Source organism: Carica papaya, chromosome 7, assembly GCF_054855325.1.
Source record: "Carica papaya isolate Zhongbai chromosome 7, ASM5485532v1, whole genome shotgun sequence".
NCBI classification, from domain to species: Eukaryota; Viridiplantae; Streptophyta; class Magnoliopsida; order Brassicales; family Caricaceae; genus Carica; species Carica papaya.
Window position 1 is genome coordinate 29,559,354 of NC_142315.1, and position 26,412 is coordinate 29,585,765.

The 26,412-nt window shown below is 33.5% G+C and overlaps 2 protein-coding genes and 1 long non-coding RNA gene across 7 annotated transcripts; 2 read left to right on the plus strand and 1 right to left on the minus strand.

Moving 5' to 3' along the window:
* Positions 1–171: 171 nt before the first annotated feature.
* Positions 172–4,524, minus strand: DAYSLEEPER (BED zinc finger and hAT dimerization domain-containing protein DAYSLEEPER). 3 transcript variants are annotated; one of them, XM_022043607.2, is made up of 2 exons: positions 4,277–4,524; positions 172–2,371 (listed from the first exon to the last, which is right to left on the minus strand). In XM_022043607.2, the coding sequence occupies exon 2, from the start codon at positions 2,324–2,326 to the stop codon at positions 344–346; it is 1,983 nt and encodes a 660-aa protein (XP_021899299.1). In that variant the 5' UTR covers positions 2,327–2,371; positions 4,277–4,524; the 3' UTR covers positions 172–343. The 3 variants fall into 3 exon arrangements, with proteins under 3 accessions (XP_021899299.1, XP_021899301.1, XP_021899300.1); XM_022043609.2 differs by lacking the exon at positions 4,277–4,524 and adding an exon at positions 3,605–4,005; XM_022043608.2 differs by lacking the exon at positions 4,277–4,524 and adding an exon at positions 3,293–3,563.
* An 8,321-nt stretch (positions 4,525–12,845) lies between these two features.
* Positions 12,846–18,827, plus strand: LOC148253149 (uncharacterized). Of its 3 annotated transcripts, XR_015813330.1 has the most exons (5): positions 12,846–13,199; positions 14,467–14,514; positions 16,492–16,596; positions 17,105–17,249; positions 18,474–18,827. It is a non-coding gene; the product is annotated as an uncharacterized LOC148253149 (long non-coding RNA). The 3 variants fall into 3 exon arrangements; XR_015813329.1 differs by lacking the exon at positions 14,467–14,514 and having other exon boundaries at positions 18,408–18,827; XR_015813328.1 differs by lacking the exon at positions 14,467–14,514 and having other exon boundaries at positions 12,847–13,199.
* Positions 18,828–24,264: 5,437 nt separating this feature from the next.
* Positions 24,265–26,411, plus strand: LOC110815666 (calmodulin-like protein 2). The gene is made up of 2 exons (XM_022043557.2): positions 24,265–25,058; positions 26,380–26,411. Exons 1-2 carry the CDS (start codon positions 24,407–24,409, stop codon positions 26,382–26,384), a joined length of 657 nt encoding a protein of 218 aa, XP_021899249.1. The 5' UTR covers positions 24,265–24,406; the 3' UTR covers positions 26,385–26,411.
* Position 26,412: the final 1 nt, after the last annotated feature.

Below are 26,412 nucleotides of genomic sequence, written 5' to 3' on the forward strand. Positions count from 1 at the left end.
TTACAGTATCGTTCTTCGATAAGAACTGATCTATCAAAACTCAAAAGCCGAATCGGACAACATTTAATTCCTGATTAAGTTAGCTCCAATCTTCTAACTCTACTTCTTGATTAACCATGATAATTATACTACGCTGTTTTTATTTCTTCACAAGAGTCTAAAGACAAAACAAACGCAGGAATCTGAGGCATATTAAAAAGCAAGTTAAAACACGAGCTGCTCTACAAATTTGGCTTGTACGTTCAATCAATCCTTACAACTTTCACTTGAAATGATACAAACGGTAGCCTAATAATAGCATATCACAGAACTAACTAGCTACCTACAAGCCTACAACTAACACCTAAAATTCCATCTTGATTGGTGCACTTGGCACTTCGGTTAATCCCTGCTGGAGCCAATCCTTGGCGCATATAAGGGCTTCAACAGTCTCTGGCCGCAAAGAAGCTCTGTAACTGTCCATCTCCCTCGGTGTATTGATATCAAACACATTCTCAGGCGAAGCAGCAGATACTGAAATTGATAGAATATCTCGAGCCATTTTGGAAAGAGTTGGGTATTTCAGCTTGTTCAGTTTCCACCAACCCAACATATCAAACTCTTGGACACGAGGAAGCAGAGATTCTTCCAGATACTGATCTAGCTCGGACTTCATGTGCTGGCTAGTAGTTTCCATGATGTAGACATCAAAGTCTGTCAATCCGTGGTCTGAAAGGAGATTTCCCTGGGAATCCTCCATCCTCAGGTTTCCATCTTCTGCATAAGTAGGTGTAAGGGGCAGAGGAAGTGCCACATACTCAAGAAAGAGCTCATGAATTCCATCATCAACAATTTTGATATATGTAGGAGCATCTTCACCGTAGATTTTCGAGAAACTAAACTCAACAAGCTTCATCTTGAACCGAGGATCCATTACCACTGCAATTGCCAAAATCAAGCTACAATCCTTCCAGTACTTGTCAATCTTCTCGTGCATTGCTTTAGCAAGATTGCTGATACCAGGATCCTCACTTGTGATAGTACGAGTCAGATCTGACTGAATCTTCCACACTTCATGAAAGATTGTAATTGCAGTTGGGTTACTGGTGGTTGTCAGCATGTTGCCTGCATCAAAAAGAGGTTTCAAGAATGCGCAAAGAGTCTCAGTCTGCTTCCAGTCCTCCATTGACGGGGCTTCCTTATAATCAGGATCAGAAGTATCCAAGCAAGAAAACACTTCCTTCAACTCTGAAGCAGCCACAAGCATATGATATGTTGTGTTCCACTGAGATTGATCATCAAGAAATAGGCTTTTTTCGCTGGGTACTTGAAGTTGTTGCTTGAGCTCGAGAAACTTTTCCTCATGTGATTCTGATATCTTCACATACTTCACACTATCACGGATTTTCTTGATTATCTCTTGCCCTGCACCTAAGACATCTTTTGCAATACTGCCTAATGTACGGGATATACAATTCACAAGCAATAACTGACCATTTAAAATAAGAGGATTTTTGGTGCAGAGAAGAGGCCTAAGATTTTCAAGCCCAGCTTCATCGAGTGGATGATTGAAAGTGACAGAAAATAACTTGCCCTCTAAATTCCAATCAGAAAGGCAAGCAGCTACAGCATGACTTAAAGCAGTGTCCGAATCAGGGTATGGTTCCATCACGACATTGAGAAGCCTCCTCTGCAACTTCCAATCAGAATCAATGAAATGTCCAGTTATAAAGACATAACCTAATGTTTGATTTGAAGTCCACAAGTCCATAGAGAGGCAAACACGGCCTGGAATACCCTCCGTGTACTTCATGACACTTTGTTTCTCCCTTAAATATGTTGCAACACAATCACCTTGAACTGTGTTGAAGCTCACCCTGTTGAAACGGGGCTGAAGGTTCTGGACAAAAGCTATGAATCCAGGATGTTCAACCATGTGAAGCGGATAGTCATGCATGATTATCATCTTAGCAATTTCATGACGACATCGATCCTGATCAAATGGAATATAAGGTAAAGCAGGGGATCTGTATCGTCTTTTTGGCTGCTCACTTCCCCCTGTCTTTGGGGTGTATGGTGATAATTGATTATTCTCCTGGTTACGCAAGAGCGCAGGGCAAGTTCCCTTGGCAATATGTCGTTTGAGGTGGCTGGTGCCTGCTACCTTTGAACCTGTACTGTACGCGAAACTTTGCTTGCACTGCTTACAGCATGCCCTCCTGCATCCAGGACTTACATTTTCTATTGTGAAATGTTCCCAGACAATGGACTTCTTTTTCCTCCGCTTGCCAGGCTGTGTTTCTGGGGTTATCAGCGCCAAGTTATTGTTTTCTTCAGCAGTTGCCATCTTGTCTCAAGAAGTGAATTCTTACTCCTTGCAGCAAGTGAAAACCTGAAAGCAATTCAAAAGATGGATAAAAATAGTGTATTAGTAACCTTCTAACAACATTAATAACGACATTGTTCCTGAAGAAAATAGAAACCCAATCCAAAACGAAAAAGTAAGACACGCAAGCAACACCTTGTATCATCACTAACATATGCTGCACACTTAAGTATAGGAAATGACACCACATAAGCTCCGACAACAAAAAGGGGAAGATAAATGACACCAAAAACAGATAAAAAAAAAATGAACTGTCATCTGATAACTAGTGAACCAACAAGAAGGATTATTACGGCAGGAGCAAACTATACAGTAAATTAGGATTTTGTCTTGACATCTCAAACCAGTCTGTTGGCTGAAGTCATATGCATTTCAACTATTTATATGCAGATCCTCCTAATGATGCAGAATGAAATGAATCATACATTGATCTATTGGTATATTAAAAACTTAATAACTTAGTTACTGCTAATGTTTCATATCGTAGATGCAAAAGAAGCCAGGCAGTTAAACGGCAAACAAGGTATCAAGACAAAATCAAATTGTATTGGCTCAAGTCTGAGATATATTTAACATAAAATAATAGAAAGATCAAAGTACAGCAACGTCAGACATTATAAGGTTCAATCAAAGGAGAAAATAAACTTTCAAGCCCAAATATGCATTCAAAACAGTTTAAAGACAATCCAGATTCCAACATTGATCGATCATTCGATATTGCAAACAATAGATGGAAAACATTTATATAACAAATCCAAGCAATCTTTTATGAATTGTCTTCACTAGTTATGGTAGATGTTAGTGGTATAGGTATCTGCAGTCCAGTATTTATGCCAGAACGAGACCAATAAGAAAAGACAGGTGGCATTAAGGATATAGAATAAGAGGAAAAGCAAAGGAAAAATTTGCAGAGAAGTCGACGAGTACAGATTGAAGGTGTGGCCTTGAAGTCATTGAGGAGTTCTTGAATGACGGTGGCTGCTTCAATGCATTCGCACGTGCATTGCCAGATAAGGGGAGGAAGAGGAACTGAATCGTAGCAAAGAAGCATGCCATAGAAATTATGGGTTTTATGGGTCTGTTCATGTCGGAGACGATGATGAAAAGGGAATTATGCAGATTGATAAACGCAAAACAAGAGAAAAACAAAACAAAACAAAACAAAAAAAAAAAAGAACGAAAGAAAGATCATTCATTCACGATTTCGCCACAAGAAGGCCAAATACACATGAGCAGCACCATGCATATATACATCCATCTGTACGCATGGGTCATGTCGGGCTGAGCCGAGAAAGGCTTTTGCTTCGAGGTGGTTCAAGCAGAAGTGGAGAGAAGGAAAGAAATTGAGGTGACGTTGTTAGAGTTGTCTTACTAACGTGTCCTTTTACTGTTGGACTAGCCATAGCTAGTGGACTGGCATAAGTGCTAAACATGGTGTTCCCGCCTTGGGCTTTTTACCAGAAGCTGAAATAATAAGCCCAGATAACCCTAAAAAAAAAAATGAAACTATCTTTCCATCTCAAAGAAGGACCCAAATTTAACCTAACAGGCTAAAGAAAACCAACGGCAAACCGAATCTACAAAGAATCAAAGACGAGACCCACGAAAATTGAAAACACCACCTGCCCAGATCAGAGAAGACGAGACCCAGACCAAGAGAAAAACAAAACAAGCCTTCTCTACGACATAAATTCAGCAGAAAACGATCCCTCCCTCCCTCCCTCCTTTCAAAATTCATTCTAGCCTCCAAAACTCGATGGTTTGACGATCGCAGAATTCCCGACCAAAATCAACGCACAAAACAGCTAAAAACAATCGTTACCGACTCCACCGAGAAAACAGATATCAAAATTGCAGGAAATTAAACAAAACTCAGTACCCTAGGGTTACAATTAGGTTTCGACATCTTACCCGCAGAAAACAACAAAATCCTCCGATCCGTCGAAGAATTCGATAGCAAAGACGAAACCTTCAAGCCGGCGAGCAACGACGCCGGAGACAGAGATCTAGGGGTTTGCCGGGGTAGAGAGAGAGAGACACAGAGAGAGAGAGAGAGAGAGAGAGAAGAGGGATTGGGCTTAGAACCCGAAAACCTAATTGGACCGGGGACGGGGAAAGTAGTAGTTGGGACGAAGAGCGATTTATTTTTGGTTTTGGGTGTTTGGAGATTTAAAATTTAAAAAAAAAAAAAGGAAAAATAAATATTTTGGGAAAATTATTTTGGACATGGACTTTTTATTTATTAAGGGTCCATAACCATTTAAAATAATTATCATCTGCGGAGCGGACCACGAAGCCCACTTTTTTCAAACTTATTTATTTATTTTCAGAATATGACGTGTCTTTTAAAAATTATATAGTGTACAGTTTATAATTATTAAAAATTAAATTATATATATATTTTTTAAAATATATATATATATATATCGCGTTTGATTATATCGTGTGGGGTCCACATTTTTTTTTTGTCATTTCACCTTTTAATTTTGGAATTATAAATTACAATATTTTTTTTCTCCGTAAATTAATCGGTATAGCTTTAAACTATAAGGTTTGGGCCTGGGCCTCGGCCCGGCCCAGAGTTTCGCTTCAAAGCACGTAACCTGTTTGAACGGGCCTTGCGGCCCAATGATAACAATCCACCTTCCGTTTTTAAGGGTTTTTTTCTTTTTATAAAAAGTTTATTATTATTATTATTATTTTCTAATACAATTTGTATTTTTCTCTAAATAAATAAGAATATGTAAATGAATATCACATAAATTCTACGTTGTATAAAAATTATAAACGTCCACAACATCCTTTATAAAAAAGATACGATTTTTCGTAAGATTATAATAAAGAAACTCTTATTATAAAAAGATACGACTATTGGTGAATATATAAAGAATAAAAAATTATTTATGTTTAATCAATTAAACAGTTAACACCCATAAAATACATATATTGTAACACCCAAATTTATTATTTATTAATTTATTTTAATTTATATTAGAATTTTAGTTTAATTTTAATTTAATTTAATAAAATAATAATAATAATAAAATATAGTAAAATTATTTTTGGGATTTAATTGAAATTGATTTTGAGAAAAAGATGTGAAAATTTAGATTCTGAAGCTATTTTCAAAAAGAAAATCAGAAACCGATGGTCAAAACGCAATTTAAGAAAGTTGTGCAACGTCAGCAGCCCCGGCCAACTAGAACACGCCACGTGGCAAAGAAGCTGACGCGGAACGGAGCCACGTGGGCGATCCGCGTGCATGCGATCGAACGATCCAGATCTCACGCGTGCGGACGGCCCAGATCTCACGCGCACGGACGACCCAGATCTCACGCGTGCAGATGGCCCAGATCGCATCGCGATGGACGGCCCAGATAAAATCGGGATGAACGGCTGAGATTAAAACGGAAAGGTTATAAATAACCTCACCCACACCCGACCCCAAACCCTAGCCGCCAGTACCCTCACCGGAGAAGAAGAACTAGTCACCGGAGGAGTCGGCCGCCGCAACTCGCCGCCGCACTAGAGGGTTTTTCGATCGCCAAACAAGATAAATTTTCTCCCATTGGCTCGTTTTTCGATGCTGAATCTGCCTATACCCAAATCGGAGCCAAACAACTGACCAATCGGCCGAAAAATACCGCGAAGTCCAGCAACACCGCCGCGGTTTCCCTCGATTTTTGCATCCCATGAGGCCCTTTCCGGTTCCCATTCGATGCAATTTTTACACCACTGTGATCACCGTCCTTTTCTCTACAAGTTGACCGGAGCAAAACATCAAATCGCGACTCGCACCAGAGAAGTCGTCGCACCCGAGAGTTCCGCCGCCGGTAAATCTCGATTTTTCGTAATTTTTTGGCCCATCGAGGGCCCTAGGGTTGTTTTATTGTAGGAACCAATGCAAGTTTGGCCGAATTCGACCGAAAATGGCCAATCCGAGGCGGATCGCCGCTGCGGGCGGCAGTGCTGTCGCCGGAGCACGGCGAAGCCACCGTGCCGAAATTTCGATATTGGCTTAAAAGGGGCCCTGGGTCTGATTTGGGGTTTTTTGGGATACGTGCAGGTACCGGTAGTGCGTTTCAGTTTTCCAAAAAAAATTCAGAAAATTTAGGTACAGCCTGTATGCGCATTGTAGATCCGATTTCAGACCCCGAAACAAGTAAGGATTTTTCACCATATTTTCTATCACGGTATTAAGGCTCAATAAATAATAAAATGGTATTTCATGAATTAATACATGTGTATAATTAATTAAGGTTACTAACGGAGCCTGAATCTGATGTATTTTTCGGTCAGTTGTTGTTTGATCTATTTTTCAGTTTTAAATGCAGTATGGTATTTGATGTATTTATTTTATTATTTCGTATGCATGAATCATGGTTTCTTTTATTATGACTTGAATTATGGTGAACCTGATGTTGTATTGTTTTGTTTAGTGTTCATTATTGGTTTACGTATTTGTGTATGATTGGAAAATTGAGACCAAGAAAAATGAAAAAAAGGTTATGTGAATTGATAAATGAATAATGTAGACAGCGTGACTAGATATCATTGGAGATGGTGGACGGACCGGCTTCGTAGAGAACCCTACCGGGAACGTGGTCTCTCATACCGGACGGGGTAGGGAGACTTTATGTGATTTGGCGCCCATACCAGACGAAGTATGGGGACGACCTGTTTCACCCTCATACCGGACGGGGTATTGAGGTTTATGGTTTTGACGCCTATACCGGATGAGGTATGGGAACGACCCGTTTCACCCTCATACCAGACGGGGTATTGAGGTTCATGGTTTTGGTGTCTATACCGGACGGGGTATAGGGACGGCCATGGAATCATATTATTAATGTTAATGGTTCACGTGTAGCAGGGACCCCCTATGAATCCCCATGGATACTAGTAAGCTGATAAAATAGGAAATATGTTGTTTGATTATTGGAGTACAAAAGTATAATATGTGTTATGTTACAAAGTGTATATGATTTTATGATTGTTATAATATTATTGTTTTCATACGTTATTTTTACGAGTTTCACCGAGGTAGGTGGACAGTAAAGATTTTCATTATTAATAAATGAGTTTGTCATAAATTATGCTCAATTGGTCGTTTTTGTTTTCTAACAACCTTTACTTCTGTGGTAGTGAAATAGTGTGATGTCCTGACTGAGTTAGTGTAGCTCATTCCTTACTTAACCATTTCAGATCATGAATACGTAGTTCCCGAGCCCGTTCCACAGGAAGACGGCGAGTTAGACGTATAAAGATTTTATAGTTATATTCATAGTTTTTATTTCGAGTATTTCTTTTAATTATGTTATTATTTTATACGTTGAATACCTTTATGGTTATTGTGTATGAGATGTTAATCAGAATTTTTATTTCGCTTCCGCATTTAAAATTTTTAATACATACATCTTTATTTAAATTTTCGAGTCCGTTACATATATATATATCACTATTCTCTCTCTCGCGTTGGGTAAAAATTGTAAACATATTTGAGTTTTGGGTGTGCGAAGATCATTCGAAATTCTAATAGCATTCGAGAGAAAAAAAAAAAAAATCAACAGTTAATAATTGTTCTATGTAATTCGAAAAAAACAAATATTTTTTTCTATTATTTTTACATCAAAATTATTTTTTTTAATACTATAAATTTTTTATAAGCGTAATTATAATTAAAATAGACGCATATTTTTTATAAAATAATTTCGGAAAAAGATTCTGAATTCCTCGTAAGAATATACTGTATTATACTTTGAACAAATTTAAAATTTGTGTATACTTCTATTTGTGGATATAATTTTTTTTTTTTTTTAACTAAAAGATAGTGAAAATTTTGTCTGAGATAATAAAAATTAAGTTCGTATGAACTTTCACATATAAAAGATAAAATTTATACTTATTTTCAAAATTTTCAAAACGTGATTTAACTAACTTTGTTTTGAAAGCACTTATTTTGACGTTAATAAAATTATATACGTACGTATTATATACTACTCTACGTACACGTGCGTATGATATTATGTATATAAACACTGTAAATTTTAAGGTTTAATTAATTAAAAATTAAAATAAATTGTATAAGCAAACCAAGAAAGAGGAACGAAGGGAAGACAAAGTTGTGGGTTTGTTCGAACTGACAAAAAACCTTTCAATCGTGTCGGGCACGTGTGTTTGTACTGCCGATAGTGTCCGGTGATAAACTGACAAAAGAGTGCATGCATTTCCATGCAATTGTCTCCGCAATTGTACACGTGTACAAACAATCCCTGCTCTACTTGCCTCCTACAATGCGAATTATCCCCTTAATTACCAACTTAATTAACCCAATTAGCTCGGTGATTAGGGTTTACAACTTCCCGTAACACTAACCCACCCACTCTAATTTCTTTTTAATCCACATACAAATTGCGTATAGAAGACAAATTATCAAAATTAGAATCAGATTAGTAGATTTATTTTTTAAAATAATATTATCAAAAACTGAGTATTAGTAAAATATAAATAATAAAATTATTCTTTTAAAAAATTAATTTATGTATAATTTATCGTTCAGAACACGAACGTATACCATTTCGAACACAAGTTCAATTAGTTAAAAACATAAATTAAACACGTATTTTCGTATTTAATTTCTAAAATATAATCAATAGAAATATGATCTGATTAATATTATTCAAAATTGTATCGTGTGCATAAAATTCTATTCATATAATATTATATTTTACTATTATTAATCTCTAAAATTATCTGTTATTTTTGTCTCATTCACTAAATAAATTTCATTTTAAATTAAAATTAGATCGTTAAAGTTAATCGCTAACGTACAATAAAAAAAAATTACAAATGTATTATTTGAAAGAGTGAAATTAAGGCAAAACTTTGTGTTAAAGTTTAATACAGAGATTGAACAATTAATATTATAAATGCGTAACCTAGCAGGAACTTGATCGAGTTCTTTATTGGGAAGCTAACAAGCGTATTTTCAATTACCCTTATGATATAAAAAAACTATCAAATGAAAGTGTATAAATTTGATATCGGATTAGGTTAACCTAAGCCAAATAGGCCAATTATGATCCGTTCAATATAGCTGAACCCAATCAAGACATACGTTCGTTCAAAACTAAATCACGATTAAAGATTCTTAAATTTCGATTAAAACCAAGAAGATTAAAGTAAATTGAATACAATAATATTTGATTTACTTGTATGTTTAAACATTATACGATATGAAAAATCGGTCAATTTTAGTCGAACACTAAATCAGATTGACCGATTTAAAACTGTAAAAGAATATCAGGACGTGGGCTCACCCTAGGCCGATCCATATTGCTAGTTGGGCCTGGCCCATGGGTCCAAGAAAAAGCTTCATTAATGGAGAATGGTCATCACCAGCACCGAAATGCACAGATCAATCCAAAGCCATTAGATCCCAAGTCGCAGTTACGTATTTGATATATCTATATATATATATATATATATATATATATATAGAGAGAGAGAGAGAGAGAGAGAGAGAGAGAGAGAGAGAGAGAGAGAGCATTAGGGTAAATCATAATCTATATCAAGTGCTTATATATCACATCATTCACGTAGCAACAACATTTTATGTTCCCACACGGCCATATCCACATCTCATCTCAAGTAAACTGGAAGAAGAACAGGGACGCAGGGGAAAAAAGCAAGATAAAGACGATATATATATATATATATATACACACACATATATATACATATACATAAAATATAAAAAATCAAATCAAATAATTAAAGGAAAGATTAACGAAAAGACCCGGGTGGCTAATTAATTAGTGATCGCCAGCTAATTTAAAACACGAACGATCCCACCATCCGCCATTTTTAATTTTCAACGTGAAAGCTGCGTGTCTGTTGCTCACAACGATCTGTGCAGTTGCGTTGTCTTAACGTGCGCACTCTCCTCAATCTTTTTCTTCGTTTTGTTCTTTCTTCTTTGTTGTTTCTCGTAGTTCTTTTGTGGGTCGATGTTGGAATTAAACTTATAAATATATATATTAATAAATTAAACACTAGAATATATTCTTCTAATTTAAAATAATATTTATCGTGGTTTTAATTTTATTTCGAAGTAAATTTTATATTTTTTTACCCAAATTATTTCTAATTTTGAACGATAACAAAAAAAAAAAATACGAATCGAATTGTAACAAGTGCGGAATTTTGGACACTATAATAATTTACCTATAATTTTACATTTGTTCCAAACATTAAATTCATAAAATTTTATGAAATATTTGCACGATAATTTTATGTAGTGTATTATTTTAGAAGTTGTAATTAGTAAATTTTTTTTGGGTATTAATTTATAAAAAGAATTAAATAAATAATTATATAATATATATATATATAGAGAATTAAAAGGTAAATTATATATATATTTAAAAATGTAAATAGTTAGATAATTACTATAAATGCTTATTAACTTTTTTATTTAAAATTTTTTTAAAAAAATGGTTGAAAGAGAAGTGTCCGCCACACCAGCCCGACAAAGCGACCTCCGTCCCGGGAAAAACGGGGTGGATTGTCATTACCCACACAAGTTCGTTTACTGTGGGGTCCGCCTCACATGCCTCCATGTGAGCTTCGAGTTTCATTTGCCCCTAAATTTACTTTTAATTTCGATTGGATTTAAGGTTCTCTCCGTTACACCCCCCCCCCCGCCACTCCGAACCCTACTCGCACTCCTCTTCGCGTGCTCCCACGCCCCGTCCCCCTCACTTCTCACTTCATTATTTTATTTAATTAAATTATTTATCATATTTTAAAATTATTTTTATTGGTAAATAAATAAAGAAACAAAAATTACGCACAATGTTAAATTTTTATTTTCATCACATTAATTTAAACTGTAATTATTTTTTTAAGATCGTATTTATATTTTATTTTAATTTTTTTGGTACGTGTATATATTTATAAATTGGTGGTCCATAAACAATACCAACGATGCGTCAATTTTTATGATGAAATATTGTTTGCCACCTATTAAATTATTGGTCGCACGAAATTAAAAATATAATACGATCGCATAAATTATGGCAAACCTAGCTAGCTAGGTACTTATCTTTTCCAAGTATTTTCCACATCAAACACGAAAAAGAAGGTAGATTTCATTCTAAATTTTATACTATGGCCAAAATTTATAATCGGATTTTATTTTTAACTTTTCTTTTTTATTAGGGTACAACACGAGTGAGCGTAATATCATTTATATTAAAGGTACTAATAAATAAATTAAGCAAAATAATGATTTTAATGAGGAAAAAAGTTAGGTTACCTTCATTTTAATTATTGAAAATAAAAAAAGTAAAGAAAGTGAAATAAATATTAAAAAATAAAGATAATCATGGTAATATTTAATTTTATGAAAAAGTAATGAATTATATTAATTTAATATATAGAGATAAGCATGAAATTAAAGTGAGTTCGCATTAATGATTTGTTTATAATATAAAGTTAGTACTATATGGTAAAAAAAAAAAAAATATATATATATATATAAATTCAGGTTCTACAAAATTTAATTAATGGTAAGATAAAATTTTGAAAAGTAAATTGCCGTCGTTTTCCCAATAAAAAGAAAGAAGCATATAAAATACTTTCACTGTCTAATTTCTTAGATTAGAATATTACGAGTAATTAAAAAAAAAAATAATTATTATAATAATTATCGAGTTGGCTGCACTGGTGGGCTATGATGTATGCCGTTACCTACTTCTTCTACGGCAATATTTAATTTTTTTTTTGTAATTTAAATATTTAAAAATATACGTACTTAAATATTACTTTTTTATTTTTTATTTTTAAAATTGAATATTTATTTCTCAAGCTAAAATATTATTATTAACCCAAAAGTAGACAAGCCCAAAACAAGAAAGTTACTAAAAAGCAAGAACCATAACGAGAGCGGAAAATTTGAACTTATGAAAAATGAACACCACCGCAGGTATTAATACGATGTCGTATTTGGTATGCTATAATTAACCGCATGAAAGGGGCGCGTGGGGTCATCATTCGTCGAAGTTATCTTCCTGATAATATGGACAGATCTGAGATGGGTCCCACCATCTTGTCCCCACTAGAGCAACCGGCCACCGTCAGATCCGGCAGGCTGCATCCCAGCCGCACATATATTTAAGCTATTTTTTTAATACGCAGCAGTATGTTATGCTAGTATTATTGTTATTAATTAAATTATTTTTACATTTAAAATATATAAATTTAATTAAATAATAGTAATAAAAAATTCATGTTAGGTTTAATGGGATCAAACGTAAGTCAGCTTTTTTTTTTTTTAAATAAATAAATAAATAAATAATAAGGGGTAGGGTTTCAGTAATCTTAAGAAAGAGCCCAATATTCTTCTTGGGATTGATGGTAAAAAGGACCCCTCCCCCCCCCCCCCCCTTAATTTCCTCTATAAATAGGGTACCCCATTTTTCCCCTTCTTCATACCTTCCGCAGAACCCTTTCCGTCTTCTCCTTCGGCTTCTCTTCAATTTTCTTCTCCAGTTTTCTTCAACTCGTCTCGGGCCACTTCTGATTCAAACCAGAAAAACACATCCAATGTGGGAGGAAAATGGAGAGGGAGGAGAAGATCAGCCTCGTTGTGATGTGATGGTTATATGCGATGGTCCTATTTGTATTCTTCCACAGCTTTCTTGAACTGCATGATCTGTATTAGGAGAAAATTCTGTATATCGATTGCGGTTCAATAAAGCTGTGGGAAGATACAGGCAGGGCCAAAGAAAAGTCGAGAGATCTCGATTCGGTCACTGCTATAATCAATTTGGTATATCGATCTGCTTTTTCTTTTCTTTCTGGACGTTTCTTTTTTTTGTTGATTCACGTGTGTGTGTTTGTCCTGAAATTTTTCTAATGAGAAACGGTTGTTGACGATGATTTTATTCTTGGAAATACTGTCTTGGCGATGAAATCTCGCTGATTTCTTCTGTGTAAATTTAGAATTTCTGCATGAATAAATTTTCAAAACCCTACCCGTTCGTCTTTCTTGTCTGCGGAGAAAAAAAAACAAGTTCCTATCGACAGATTGCTTTCTAGTATTTGTAGATTCAGATTTTCGTCTGAGATTTTGCTTCTAATCTGATCTCGGTACGATTTCTTCGAAAACAACACATATAATTGGACTGTATACATGTTAATCCTATGTTTTCTGCTGGAGAAATTATATAAATGTATACATATGTCAGTGACTATAGATTCTTTCTCTGTCACAGTGTTAACTAGTGGTTTTTTGAGAGAACATCTCCAGAAGAAAGAGTACTTTCCTTTTGGTTCTTGCCTTTTGTACTTGATGATCGGAAATCATGCAAATCCAGAAAGTTTTTCTCTATTACAGCTTTCAATGGCCTGTATATACAGATTCCTGACTACATATATATCTGTATATAGTGTGTGTGTGATTGGAAGAAAATTAATGTCTGTGTGTGTGTATATTTCTCTTTCAATAGTGTTTTCAATTGGCTATTGTAGTTTAGATTGCAAAAGATTTAAACGACTTTATTGGACAAAAAAGCCATCTGTTGGAGATTTTTTTTTATTTTATTTTGGTGGTGAGTAATTAACAAATAGCCCAGAACAAACTCATCTGCATGTATTTATACTCTGTCGGTCAGAAAAGTACCCTTTGCTTCATATCACCCCATAATTTCCAATCTGTTTCTCGTCCTTTTCTTTCTTTTTTATTTGTTTAGCTACATGTATTCTATAGCATTGTACATTATCAAGTTATATACATATATATATATATATTATATTATATCATTTCCAATAATTTAATTTTTCTTTTTGAAAGAAGCAATTATTTTGGCTAAATTAGGGTTTGGACCAGCGTCAATGTAGTATTTGTAGGAAATGTAAATATATAAATATATATATTGAGAAGTAAATTGGGAATAGTTATGCACATTTGTTTATTGATTATTATTATTATTAATTATTAATCAGGAATATCCCATAGGATTAACCACTGTCTTTAGCCTAATTTTCTTCATCTAAACAGTTCTCTATTTAATTTCATTAATGATATATATACACAGGCATGATATTGTATTGGGTTGATATGTGTAGCTGGAATTCAAACTTTGGTGAGATTCACATGACCTTGAATTTAAACAATGGATATGTACGTACTTATATATATATATATGTATGTATACGTCGCATCTTTTCATTTTCTATTATGATTCATATCACATTTGCATTGATCTATATCCACTTCAATGCCAGCAACTAGCCAACCATACATTACCTAATCCCATTTCTTAATTAACTATTAGATTTGTTATTTGCACCACACTTTTTAACACACATACCTTCTTGTGGAGTCGTGCGTGTGTATATACATGTATATTAATATTCCTTGAATTATAGCACAATATAATTTTCTAGAATCATGCTTACGCGTTGCATATCTGTTGAGTGACGTCTCATTACAAAAAAAAGGCAGATTGATTTGTGATGATCTGCAATGGGTAATTGAGTAGGTTTAAGGGTGTGATTAAATTATAATTCTATTATTTCGAAATGGGTGCATTACTGATTACTTTATTCTTTTAGATTTAGTAGTTGTTTGATTACTTTAATAATTTAGCATTATGGAGCCAAGTTCAGTATCTTCTTTAATCCCTGTAGTCTTAAAGTAAAACATACTTCAGATCAAATGCTTATTAAACTAACATTCTATTAGTCTCCTACCACTCATCTGAGTCAAAAAGCCCTCGTTTGTTTCTCAAATTTTTATAGATTTTTTATTTTTGCCTTTTTTTTTTCCTTTGTGGGGGGGGAAAAACACAGAGACCGGGAAAAGCTGAGATGTCCTTGTGCTTTGTGAATTTATAGGAAGAAGAAAGATTTATCTTAGATATATCGTAATTTTGTTTCTACTTATTATGGTAAATAAATGATGTTATTATATATATATACATATATAATATACAATCAAGAACTTACTTGTACTGGGTACTTATAGCTTAGCTATTTGTTAGTTGTATACACAATTTATAAATGCAACACACATGCTGCACAGCGGCCCTCTTCATTTTCTGAATCTGGACAGGTAATTAGTACTTGGTTCTTGGATGGGTCTGCAGGGAGCTACGAAAAAGAATAATAATAATAATAATTGACTTGATTAGTTTCTTATTCAACAAACGAGCAAAGACTAGCTATTCCTTTTACTGCATATATCGGAATCTTTTCTTCTTAGCATTTATAAAATCTCAGCACAAGATACTGCTATACACACACACACAAGAAGCACTACATACATATATATATATATATATATATTACCATTAATTAAATTATCTTAATAAACTCAAATCATCACAAACACCAGCTGCATTTCTTTTGCATTTAAGTATATGGAGCTTTTAATACTTTTATATTCAACAGCACTGACCCCTTTTTGCAGCTGGGTTTCTGTATGTGTGTGTGTTAGATATATAATATGATGTCACACACACATACAGACATATATATATTGTAATAATAAGTTAAATTTTGCTGGAACCCCTTTTTTTTTAATCAATAGTGACATGACTGCGGCATTTCTCTCCAACACATGGGGGCGGCATTATTGCTGTTGCCATTGCTATTTTTCTTTCACTAGATAAATGTCCATATTGCAAACTACTGATATTTGATCTCTATTTTTAAATATTAAGCTATTCCACCTGCAGAAAATGTGTCTTTTAAGTTGCACCCTCTCACTCTCTATATATATATATAGATATTTGACATATAATGCTAATCATTGTAAGTTTTAATAGATATTTTATACGTATAGACCTTGAATCAGTACATATAAGATTTCACAAGGATTTTATTACATTTACTGAAAGCAAGCATTTACATGAACACATAAATATATGCTTTAACGTCATATATGTATATATATATATACATTTAAAGTTTAACATCATCTATGCATATACATGGATATACCTTCCAGAAAAACATCACACACATATATACATGTATGTGTATATGTATGCATGGTCCCCTCTTGTTTTTCAGATTTCGTTTTCAGGCAGTGGCTAACTTTTTTGGCTGATGTTTAGTTGAGATCAGTGGGAAAAAGGAAGAAGCAAATTAAGAGGCTTAGACTGGACATTGACTGCTGGTTGTTAAATCCTCGCTTGTGACATTGTCTTTCCCTTTTGAATGTGAGTATACAAACATCCTCTTCTCTCTTTTTTGCATCTCTTATACATATTTATATACATGCATATACATTGGAGCTGTAATTAATCTTTTCTGATCTTTTTGTGATGTTTACTTTTGGTTAAAACATGTTAGAGGATTTTTACGTAAAAATAAAAATAAACTATTGGCCATTTTTCTTGGACCTATATTAATATATCAAAACATATATGTGTGTGTGTGTATATATATATATATATATATAGAGAGAGAGAGAGAGAGAGAGAGAGAGTCAAGTGGCGTCAAAAAACTGATAATTATCAGTTGATACGACTTCAATAAACAGACTGGCTGGCTAGCTAACTAGCTAGGAATTCCTGGAAGCTAAATGGTAGGTATATACTATTATTAGGGTAGTGAAATTATAATAATTAGCAGCAATAGTTATGTATGTAAAATAAGCATTTTATAAATTTTACGAAGAGGCGTGGATATGGTGTATGAACATCATTTTCTTTTCATGTTGTACAGAACTGCCATGCTCCTTTGTCTGGCCTGTTGTGAAGGCGCTTTTGGTGGACCTATCTTTCTCAACATCGGAATTGGTTTTTCATCTACCGATTGGCTAAACATTCAAAACTCGTAGCTGCTTTAAGCTTTTTCTACCTTTAATTGGGTAAAGATTCCTTTAACTTACTCCCTCTAATCTGCTTTAATTTCTTTACCATATATATACAACATACATAGATACACACACACACACATATATATATCAATATTGATACTTGTCTTATTAGGTGAGATTAGATTAATTCTTCCTTTAACACATCAGTAATTTCATCCGGGTGGTTTTCTTTCTATGCTTCATGACTGCTGGATTTTTTTACTCAAAATTTTACGACTGTATATATGTATGCTTATTGAGTAAAACGAAGAGGACCCAGAAAGAACTAAGTAATTCATTAATTAAATCTTGCATCAACAAATAGTTGTTATGGTATGTGCGCGTATGTATATGTATGAGTTTGAAGTATTTATCTGACTGGAAAGCACAAATAGCTGCAATGAATCATAGTGTAGAGATTATAATTCCAATTGGTCATTGCATGAAAGTTATATCTCCTTGTTTCTGAAACAGTGTTATTACCAGGAGGTCTTTTGTATTGATCATAACTTGCCAAAAAATCATACGAGCAAACTTGGTAGTACTCTGACTTGAATATTTTAAATTTTAAAAAGTTGGAGAAAAATTAGAACCCATCAAGTAAATGCAGCAAGTGGAATTTGGAGTTAGTGACAGCAACAAAATTTAAGAAAGAATACATCAATTCTTACTGATCTAAAAACAAATTTCATAATTCTTGAAAAGACAGAAGGAAAATTATACACACACATACATACATGTATTATTAGTTGTCGTTTTTTAGGAGGTAAAAAACGACAACTAATATAGAAGCATTAAGGAAATTACCCAAAAAGAGATTTTTAACATGCATTTTTGAGGTAGATATATATATATGTGTGTGTGTATTTCTGTACAGAATAATCAAGACATATGAAACAAGTTAAGCTTATGCATTTATACTAGAGAGGTTATAATTAATGTTCTGAGTTTTTTAGTCTCTAAATCAACCCACTGATAATAAAATGGAGTAGGTTGGGGAGATGATTTCATAACTTTTGACAGGTTGACTATCTCTCTCTCTATATATATATATATAATTATGTCATTATATAGACGTGATATGTGCATACATACATACATATATATATATGTGTGCATAAATACAGATAGGCAAGTGTGTGATTGGGTAAAAAAGATTGATGGGTGCAGGCATTAGGAGGGAGTGGTTAAAAAAAAAAGAAGTCAGAAAGTGACAAGAAGTAACCTTTTTCACAGAAATGTAGGAGATGATGGAGATGCAAAACCAAAAGGCCCCAACAGAGAGAACTATCAGCATTGATGCATCTAAACAAAAGTTGGCCCTGGGGGAGGAATCTTCTGCACATTACTGCTTTTCTTTTTCCTCTTTTTTCACCTTCTCCATTTCATTGGATCCATCATCACCAATCACCGAATCGCAATATATATTTATATATATACATATATATCTTGAGTATAAGTGTAATAATTGAAAGTAAATTATGCTGACATGTATATATATATATATATATGTGTGTGTGTGTGTGTGTGTGTCCTAATCCTACCCTCTCTGTTCATACTAGTTTCTATGACATACATGCATAATCCTCATTGTTTTTTTTTTTTCTTTTTTCTTTTTTGGGTTTCTTCTTTTGGATTATTCCGCAAACTTTATAATTTAACCTTCTCCAAACACAATTAAAGAAAAGACAACAAATTAGGAAAAAAATAAAGTAAGCATAAAACACCATACGATACTTAATTAGAGTCTTAGAGAGACCCAGATTGTGTAATTCAGCTTCACTACAATGCTCAACTGGGGAAAACCCACGCACTGACACACAGATGTTCGTAATAACCCAGTCAGAAAGGATTTTGGGGTATGAAATGTTGTAGGAGAGTTCTGAGAATTACCTGATAGAAAACCAAAAAATTAAGGTGGATAATTTTCGTGGCAGGGAGATCTTGAACATGACCTTGTTCTTTGACTGTCCAGGAAATGAAGGAAAGTTGTTTAAAGAAAATTTAAATCCTGAAATTGCCATGTCCTCCCACAGCTTTCTTGAGCTTCTCCTGGGAAAATCACATACTTAACCGTCTCCCTCGTTTAAAAGAAAAAAAAAAGAAAAAAGAAAAAATCACGAGAGAGAGGTGAAGTGAAAAAAGAAGTTCAAGAAAGCTGTGGAAAAACATGACCAGGACTTCGATAGTAAACACTCAAGAATTTTAACTAAAGAATTCCCCCGGAACTCTCAGATCTCCTTTCACTGAATATTATTCTTCTCTGTGAGTAGTTTGTTTTTTTGGTTGCTGATGATGATGATGATGGTGATGATGAGTGAGATAGAAAAAAAGAAATTAAGAGAAGACAGAGAAAAGAGAGAGAGAGAGAGAGAGAGAGAGAGAGAGAAGGGCATGCCCATACAAAGTCCATGGACCACTCTACCAATATATAATCTGTATGTACCAGCTTTATAGAGAGGGAGAGAGTGTGAGAATTGAAAAGTTGAGAATTTTAGAATTTTATATAAAAATAAAAATATATACCCTTCATTCTTTTTTTAAATTTTTTCCCGGCTTCATGTTCTTTCTTTTCTTCCTGGTTTAACTACACTTTGTACTTTTTTTTTAGAAAAAAAAAAAAAAAAACCTTTATTGAAAATACCAAGACAATTCATACACCACAAACAGGACATACAAACCCAAGTTTTAGGTGTAACCCTCCACCCATTACATCTCTGGGTTCATTTCTTTTTCGTGAATTCATTTCTTCCCCCCTCCCTTGGGTTTTACTTCATTCTTTTGTTTTTTACTTACCAAATGTTAAAAAAAAAAAAAAAAAAAAACAACCTTTCACCCTTTAAGTAAATTTTCCCTTTAATGGGTTATTTTATTTTAACTTCCTGTTTTTTGGGTTCGTTTCCTTTTTTTTTTTTTTTACCCCCACTTCATTTTTTCTTCCCCTTTACCTGCAAATGTTAAGAGAACCAAAAAAAAAAAAAAAAACTCAGCTTTACTAGTGAGTGCGTTGTGGGGTACCGCATTACATTAGACAATCAGTTAAATGGGTAAAGCAAACAAATCAGGAAATATGATATTTTTATAACTAAACACCCACATGTTTATGTATATATATATATATATATATGTATATATATATATGTGTGTGTGTATATATTATATGTATATGAAATTAAAACAAGAAAAAAAAAATAATTAATTTAAAGAAGGAAACGAGAGAGGGAAATTTCAAGAAACTACCCCATCCCCATCACATGCAACCATGTGATTTCGATCTCTTACTTCTTTATTTTTAATTTTTTTAATTATTATTAGAGACTCAATGGCATGGGCTGTTTATGGTCCCCCAATCGTTATATTTTTCCAATATATATATATATATATACATACACATATACACACACACATATATTGTGGTGATCATTCATCATGCTATTCTATAACTCTCTCCACCTTTTCTTGGATTTTTTTTTTTTTTATATAAAGTTTTGAGATCTTTCTAGATAATAACACACTAATATATGATTTCTCATATATATATATATATAATAAATTAATTTGCAGTCATTATTTTTACACCTTTTGTGGATTACACGCATGTGACACATTTTTTTTTTTCTTCCTTTTTCAAAAAAATGATTTCCTTTAAAAAAGAGAGAAAAAAACAAACAAACATTCATATTTTATCCGATCTACACTAATAACGTGACTGGTTTGAATCAATTCTGTTGTAATATATATGTATAAATGTTACGTTATTTATATAGCTATTAATGCATGTGTATGTATATGTGTGTGTATATTTTTCTTGGTTGTGAAAAATGAAAAAGGAAGAATTTCCAAAAGCTGCAAATATATATAGTAGCTTGGATGACAATGTTCAGACCAATAATGGCGTTAACTTTGCAAACAAAGATAATGATACATTACCATTTCTACTCCCACGTAACTTTATATTTTTAGTAGAATTTTGTACTTTCAATTATTCTCTCTTAGACAAGTTAAATATTATAGTCTTGTCATTTATATTTTTTTACGTACTCTATATATTCTCGTCACGATGAATACGGGTTTAAAATATATTTATATATATATAAAAAATATATATATATAGATTTTACCCTTTAAGAAATTAATTTATAATTAAAATAATAATTTTGGGTAAATTAGTAATGTAAAAAATATATTATTGTTTTTACTTTTTAGAGAGAAAAAAAAAAAAAAAAAAGACAAATACGACATGAAGCACTGTCGTTTTATTCGTTTAATAACTGCAGTAAAAAAAAAAAAAAGAAAAATTTAACGTCGATGCGTAAAAAATTGAACGCACGAGGTTGGGGATGGAACGTAAAGATATTATTACGATGATCACATGATGTGCGGTGATGTAAAAAGGAGTGGTAAGTGGGACCCCGTCGATGTGGACCCCACTGCCGCTCATATCACAAAACTAACTGCTGGGTCACGCTAAGTTCCGTAACAGACAATAAAATGGGGACGATCGTCATAATTTTTTTTTAAAAAAACAACGCTCGCACACCCGTTACAGTCAGGTCCACCTCATCACCCACCTGTTATATCAGTTTGATATCCGGTTTGTTTTCTCTGTTAAATATACGGCGCAAGTTGGCGGCCGTATTTTCCCTTTTTTTTTTTTTTTTTTTTTTTAAATAAAATTTTTATTCAATACTTTCGCCTTCAGTTTTGTGCACTCTCGTCTGGCCTCCTTATCACCGTTCGTTTAGATCTGATGCGATGAAGGGTGCGTGTGGGGGGGTGTCGGATTAGAGACTTTTGTTTCGGTAGCAGAGTAGTTAAATCAGTCAAGTCAATTAGTGGTGTTAATTAAACAATAATTAAACTCTTAATTAACAATTTTATAAAGTGTATATATGGTGCCAAAAGTAGAGACTGTATTTAGGTTGGAATGGGCCATAAAGGAAGGAGAGGGAAGCCTAGGGAAACATAATAATACACCTACTGCCGTTTAAAGCCCAAAGGCCCGCTAACTGCTGGACCTACTCAAACCACTACAATTATTTTAAACTGGGGATCTTAATTTTCAGTGTTATAAATTACTTAAATTCTAAAAATGATTAATTAAACTAACCATTTTTTCTTAAAATTTTTTAAAATCTGAAATTAATATACATATATATATATATATATATATATTTAACTCGTAAAGTGAAAAAATGGAAGTAATGAAGATAATGGCGGAGTCTCTCTCCTCTTCAGCAATTTTAGGCTTTTAATAAACGGGAATTTATATACTATACGCACCGAAACTCTCTCAGTTCCAACTGGGTTTTGTATGGGATATATGCATGCGAGATCTGGGATACACACACGTATGTATATGTGTATGTATGGATGTGAATTGACGTGTTATTATATAATTATTTGCATGGAATAATTGAAGTAGGTAGCAGTAGTTGGCATTCAGAAATAGAGCGTGTATGAAAGTCACTGTTGGATTCTGATAATTGAAAGTTAGCCACCATCGATACGATCGCTTTTGGATACTGTTTCAATCTGATACTCCTTCAGATTTTCAGACTTGGGAACAAGGTGACATCCATTTTAAAAACCACCCAATTACGTATCTACACGTATGTACAGACACCGTATATGTGTACTCAATAGTATGATTCAGCACCACGTACTTTCGCGATCGATGCCATGTCTATTTTTCTTTCCTGTTCATTTCTGACTCCCACTTCTATCATCGAAGACCGTACTCTTTTCTTCTTTCTTTTCCTTTTTTTCCTTTTGCAATATTTGGTTCGATTGATGAAACGTGCACTTGAAACTGGATTCTTGATAATTGAAAGTTAGCCATTTGAAATACGCTGATTTTTGATATAATCTACGTCGTAACGTAACTAGTCGTACCACAAATATTTTTTTGAAAGAGATTTACAGTGAAAGAACTCGGGGAATAATTGATTTTTTTAACTCTTGCGGAGGTAATGAGAAGAATCGAAAGGTGAAAAATGAAATTGGGAAAGGAGTGAAATTTGATGTTTGTGCGTATATGTTTATATACAGTGTAAGTAATTATGGAAGGTGTGGGAGACATTGCAGAAGGAGAGTAGTTGTTGAGATAAGAGAGGGTTTTGGCGAGAAGCCTGCAGAGTGTTCAGGAGGAGGAGCGGATCCATCCAAGCGTGTGGCAGCGGCGTAAGCTGACTTGGTACGGAAGAGAGCAGGGAATGATTAGATACTTCTGTTATCATTTTAATTATAATAATAATTATTAAATTTTTTTTTGCGGGACCCACAATTATAAAAAATCAGCCGATCATACCACCATCGGATTCATCATGATGTCGTTATTGATTCTTGACAAGTCAAGTGCACGAGGAACTGCTCCACCTGATTGTCTCTAATCTCTTTTCGAGCATAAAGGACACTGATACGGTGTCGTTTCAACAGCCTATTTTTTAAAATTAAATAAAAATATATATTAATCTTTATTAATTGATTTATAAAAAAAGAAAAAAGCCCAAAAAATTTTAAGACGTCGGAGTGAAGGCCCAATTCGCACCAACCTACCATATGATATGTACGTACGTACGTACGTGTGTGTGTGTGTACGTACGTACGTGTGTGTGTGTGTGTGTGTGTGTGTATGGACAGCAGCATCTCGTGTGAGTTGGGTAGGAAGCCATACACAAGACATATATTCTTGAACATTGGAATATGATTCTTTACCTTGAATTTATCAATTAGAATATTACTTTGCATGCAACATGCAGCTTTCCATGTTCTCCAACATATACATACATTGGGTAAGAGTATTTTAAGCCTATAATCTTCACGTTGACTTTTTTTTTTCTTTCTAAAATTTAGTGTAGTTATTTATGCAAATAAATAAATAAGAAAGAAAAAATCAGTATCCCCCTGAGGTGCTCTGTGTTTTATTTTTATTCTCCTCGACGCGGTTTGTGGGCTCTTCACTTCCCATCCACACGCCAAATACCGTGTTCCTTCTTCTTCTTCTTCTTCTTCCTCACTACTCCTTTTGCACCTTTTCCAACCCCACAAATCCCAATACCATCTCCTTCTTCCTCTCTGTATTCATCTCTTTATCTTCTTCTTCTTCTTCTTCTTCTTCTTATCAACTCCGCTACAGACAAAATTAAACGCAAGGGAAAAAAAAAAAAATGGTCATTACATCTGTTTTGTTACTTTCACTCTTGTTCGCTCTTGGGTTTTTTTATATTTTCTTTAATTTCCCATCTACAAACAAGCTATTTATACGGCTGCGATCTAATCTTTTCTCCAGCCACGAATCCCCCTCTGTTTCCATTCCTATCGCTGCAGGTAGTAGCTCTGCTCGGCTGCAATCCGGGAGCAGAAGAGGTGAGCTGAAAAGGGTGTTTGGTACCTTTGATAAGAACGGGGATGGTTTCATAACGAAGCAAGAGCTGAGAGAATCTATGAAGAGCATGAGGATGTCGATGACGGAGACTGAGGTGGAGGAAATGGTGAGTAAACTGGATTCGAACGGTGACGGCCTGATCGATTTCGAGGAGTTCTGTTTGGTGTACGATGATGGGAGTCACGGAGAGATGGGGGAGGAAGGAGGAGGAGAAGAGACGGGGGAACTGAAGGAGGCTTTTGACGTGTTCGATAAGGACAGAGATGGTTTGATTTCGGTGGATGAGTTGGGGTCGGTCCTGTTCGCGTTGGGGTTGCAGGAAGGGAAAAGGGTGGAGGATTGTAGAGAGATGATAAGGAAAGTGGACGTTGATGGTGATGGAATGGTTAATTTTGATGAGTTCAAGAAGATGATGAAGCGCGGTGTTGCTGGAGGTAGGCTTCCCTCTGTTTCTAATTGATATATATACATGTATATGTATATATATATATATATATATAAACAGGTCCGATTGTATAGATAGAATCTTCTTCCTCGTCTCCATTTTTCTCTCACTCTCACACGAACACTCGGCTTGGTGAAAAGAGGAAGTGTACAGGTGACAAATGAACAACAAATGACTCCAAATTCTCACTTTTTATTATATAATAATTTCATATACGTATATAGTAATTATTTTCTAATTATTTGATTAAATAACTGAAGTCTTTATCTAAAAATTTATTATATTTTATCAAATTTATGAAGGTGGTAAATTAATAATTTTATTAAATCAAACTACATCTCTATCTAATTTTAATTAAAAATTAAATTTTGTCGTTATCTTTAGAAATTTTAAATAAATATTTGTTATATATAAATTAATAAATAATTATTGTTTCACTAATTTTTCTAAGTTTATCCCATCGAATTTGTTAAAAAAAAAAAAAAAATTGAATTATAAATAATTTTTAAATTTTACACTAATTGGGTTTGCTCTTCTTATAAGGAACTTTTGATTAATTAAACATTTGAAATTATTATTAATGCAATTAGATGCCTAATATGTGCTATACACATAATGGAATTTTTGTAATTATATAAATATTATTTTATGACAACAAAAATTATATAAAAATTAAAATTTTATTATGACTTAATTTTTAGTAAAAGATTCACATGATCAGTTTTATTTATGTACATGTTTTTTTATTTTTTTTAAAAAATTATTAAATAATTAAAATGTATATCATTATATTAAATATAAAATAATTAAAAAATTGACGTGAGTCAATCTCTAGTCTCACATATATATATATATATATATGTTATTTGACAATTTTAATTAACTGGAAAATTAAGATTAATATGTAATTTTATTTCTTTTTCTTATCAAACAATCAATGACTAGGTTTATAAGAATTATATATTATGCCAATTCTATAACAGCAGTATATTTATTGTTGTATCATATAGTTTAATTCTGATATATATATATATATATAGGTGGAATATTTTGTTATATTATAGTAGTAGTCTAAATTTGAGGTTCTAATCACATAATTCCCAGAGGAAGTGCTACGTCTCTTCCGGTGATACACTTCTGGCAAACTTTCCAAATAACATTCCAAAATTCTGAATCTAAACATAGCCTCAGCAGATCCAAACATTAGCCTTTAGCAAAATAAAATGTCATCCGACCTAGTCTGCTATATAAAATACCATACCCCTTTGCATCCAAAGGATCACCAAATTTTCTATTAATCTATGTTGCAGGCTAAACAGTAAGCAAAGAACCAAAAGAGAGGT

Coding starts and splice junctions, on each gene's coding strand:
- DAYSLEEPER (XM_022043607.2), bottom strand. CDS start 2,326: ATGGCAACTGCTGAAGAAAACAATAACTTGGCGCTGATAACCCCAGAA.
- LOC110815666 (XM_022043557.2), top strand. CDS start 24,407: ATGGTCATTACATCTGTTTTGTTACTTTCACTCTTGTTCGCTCTTGGG.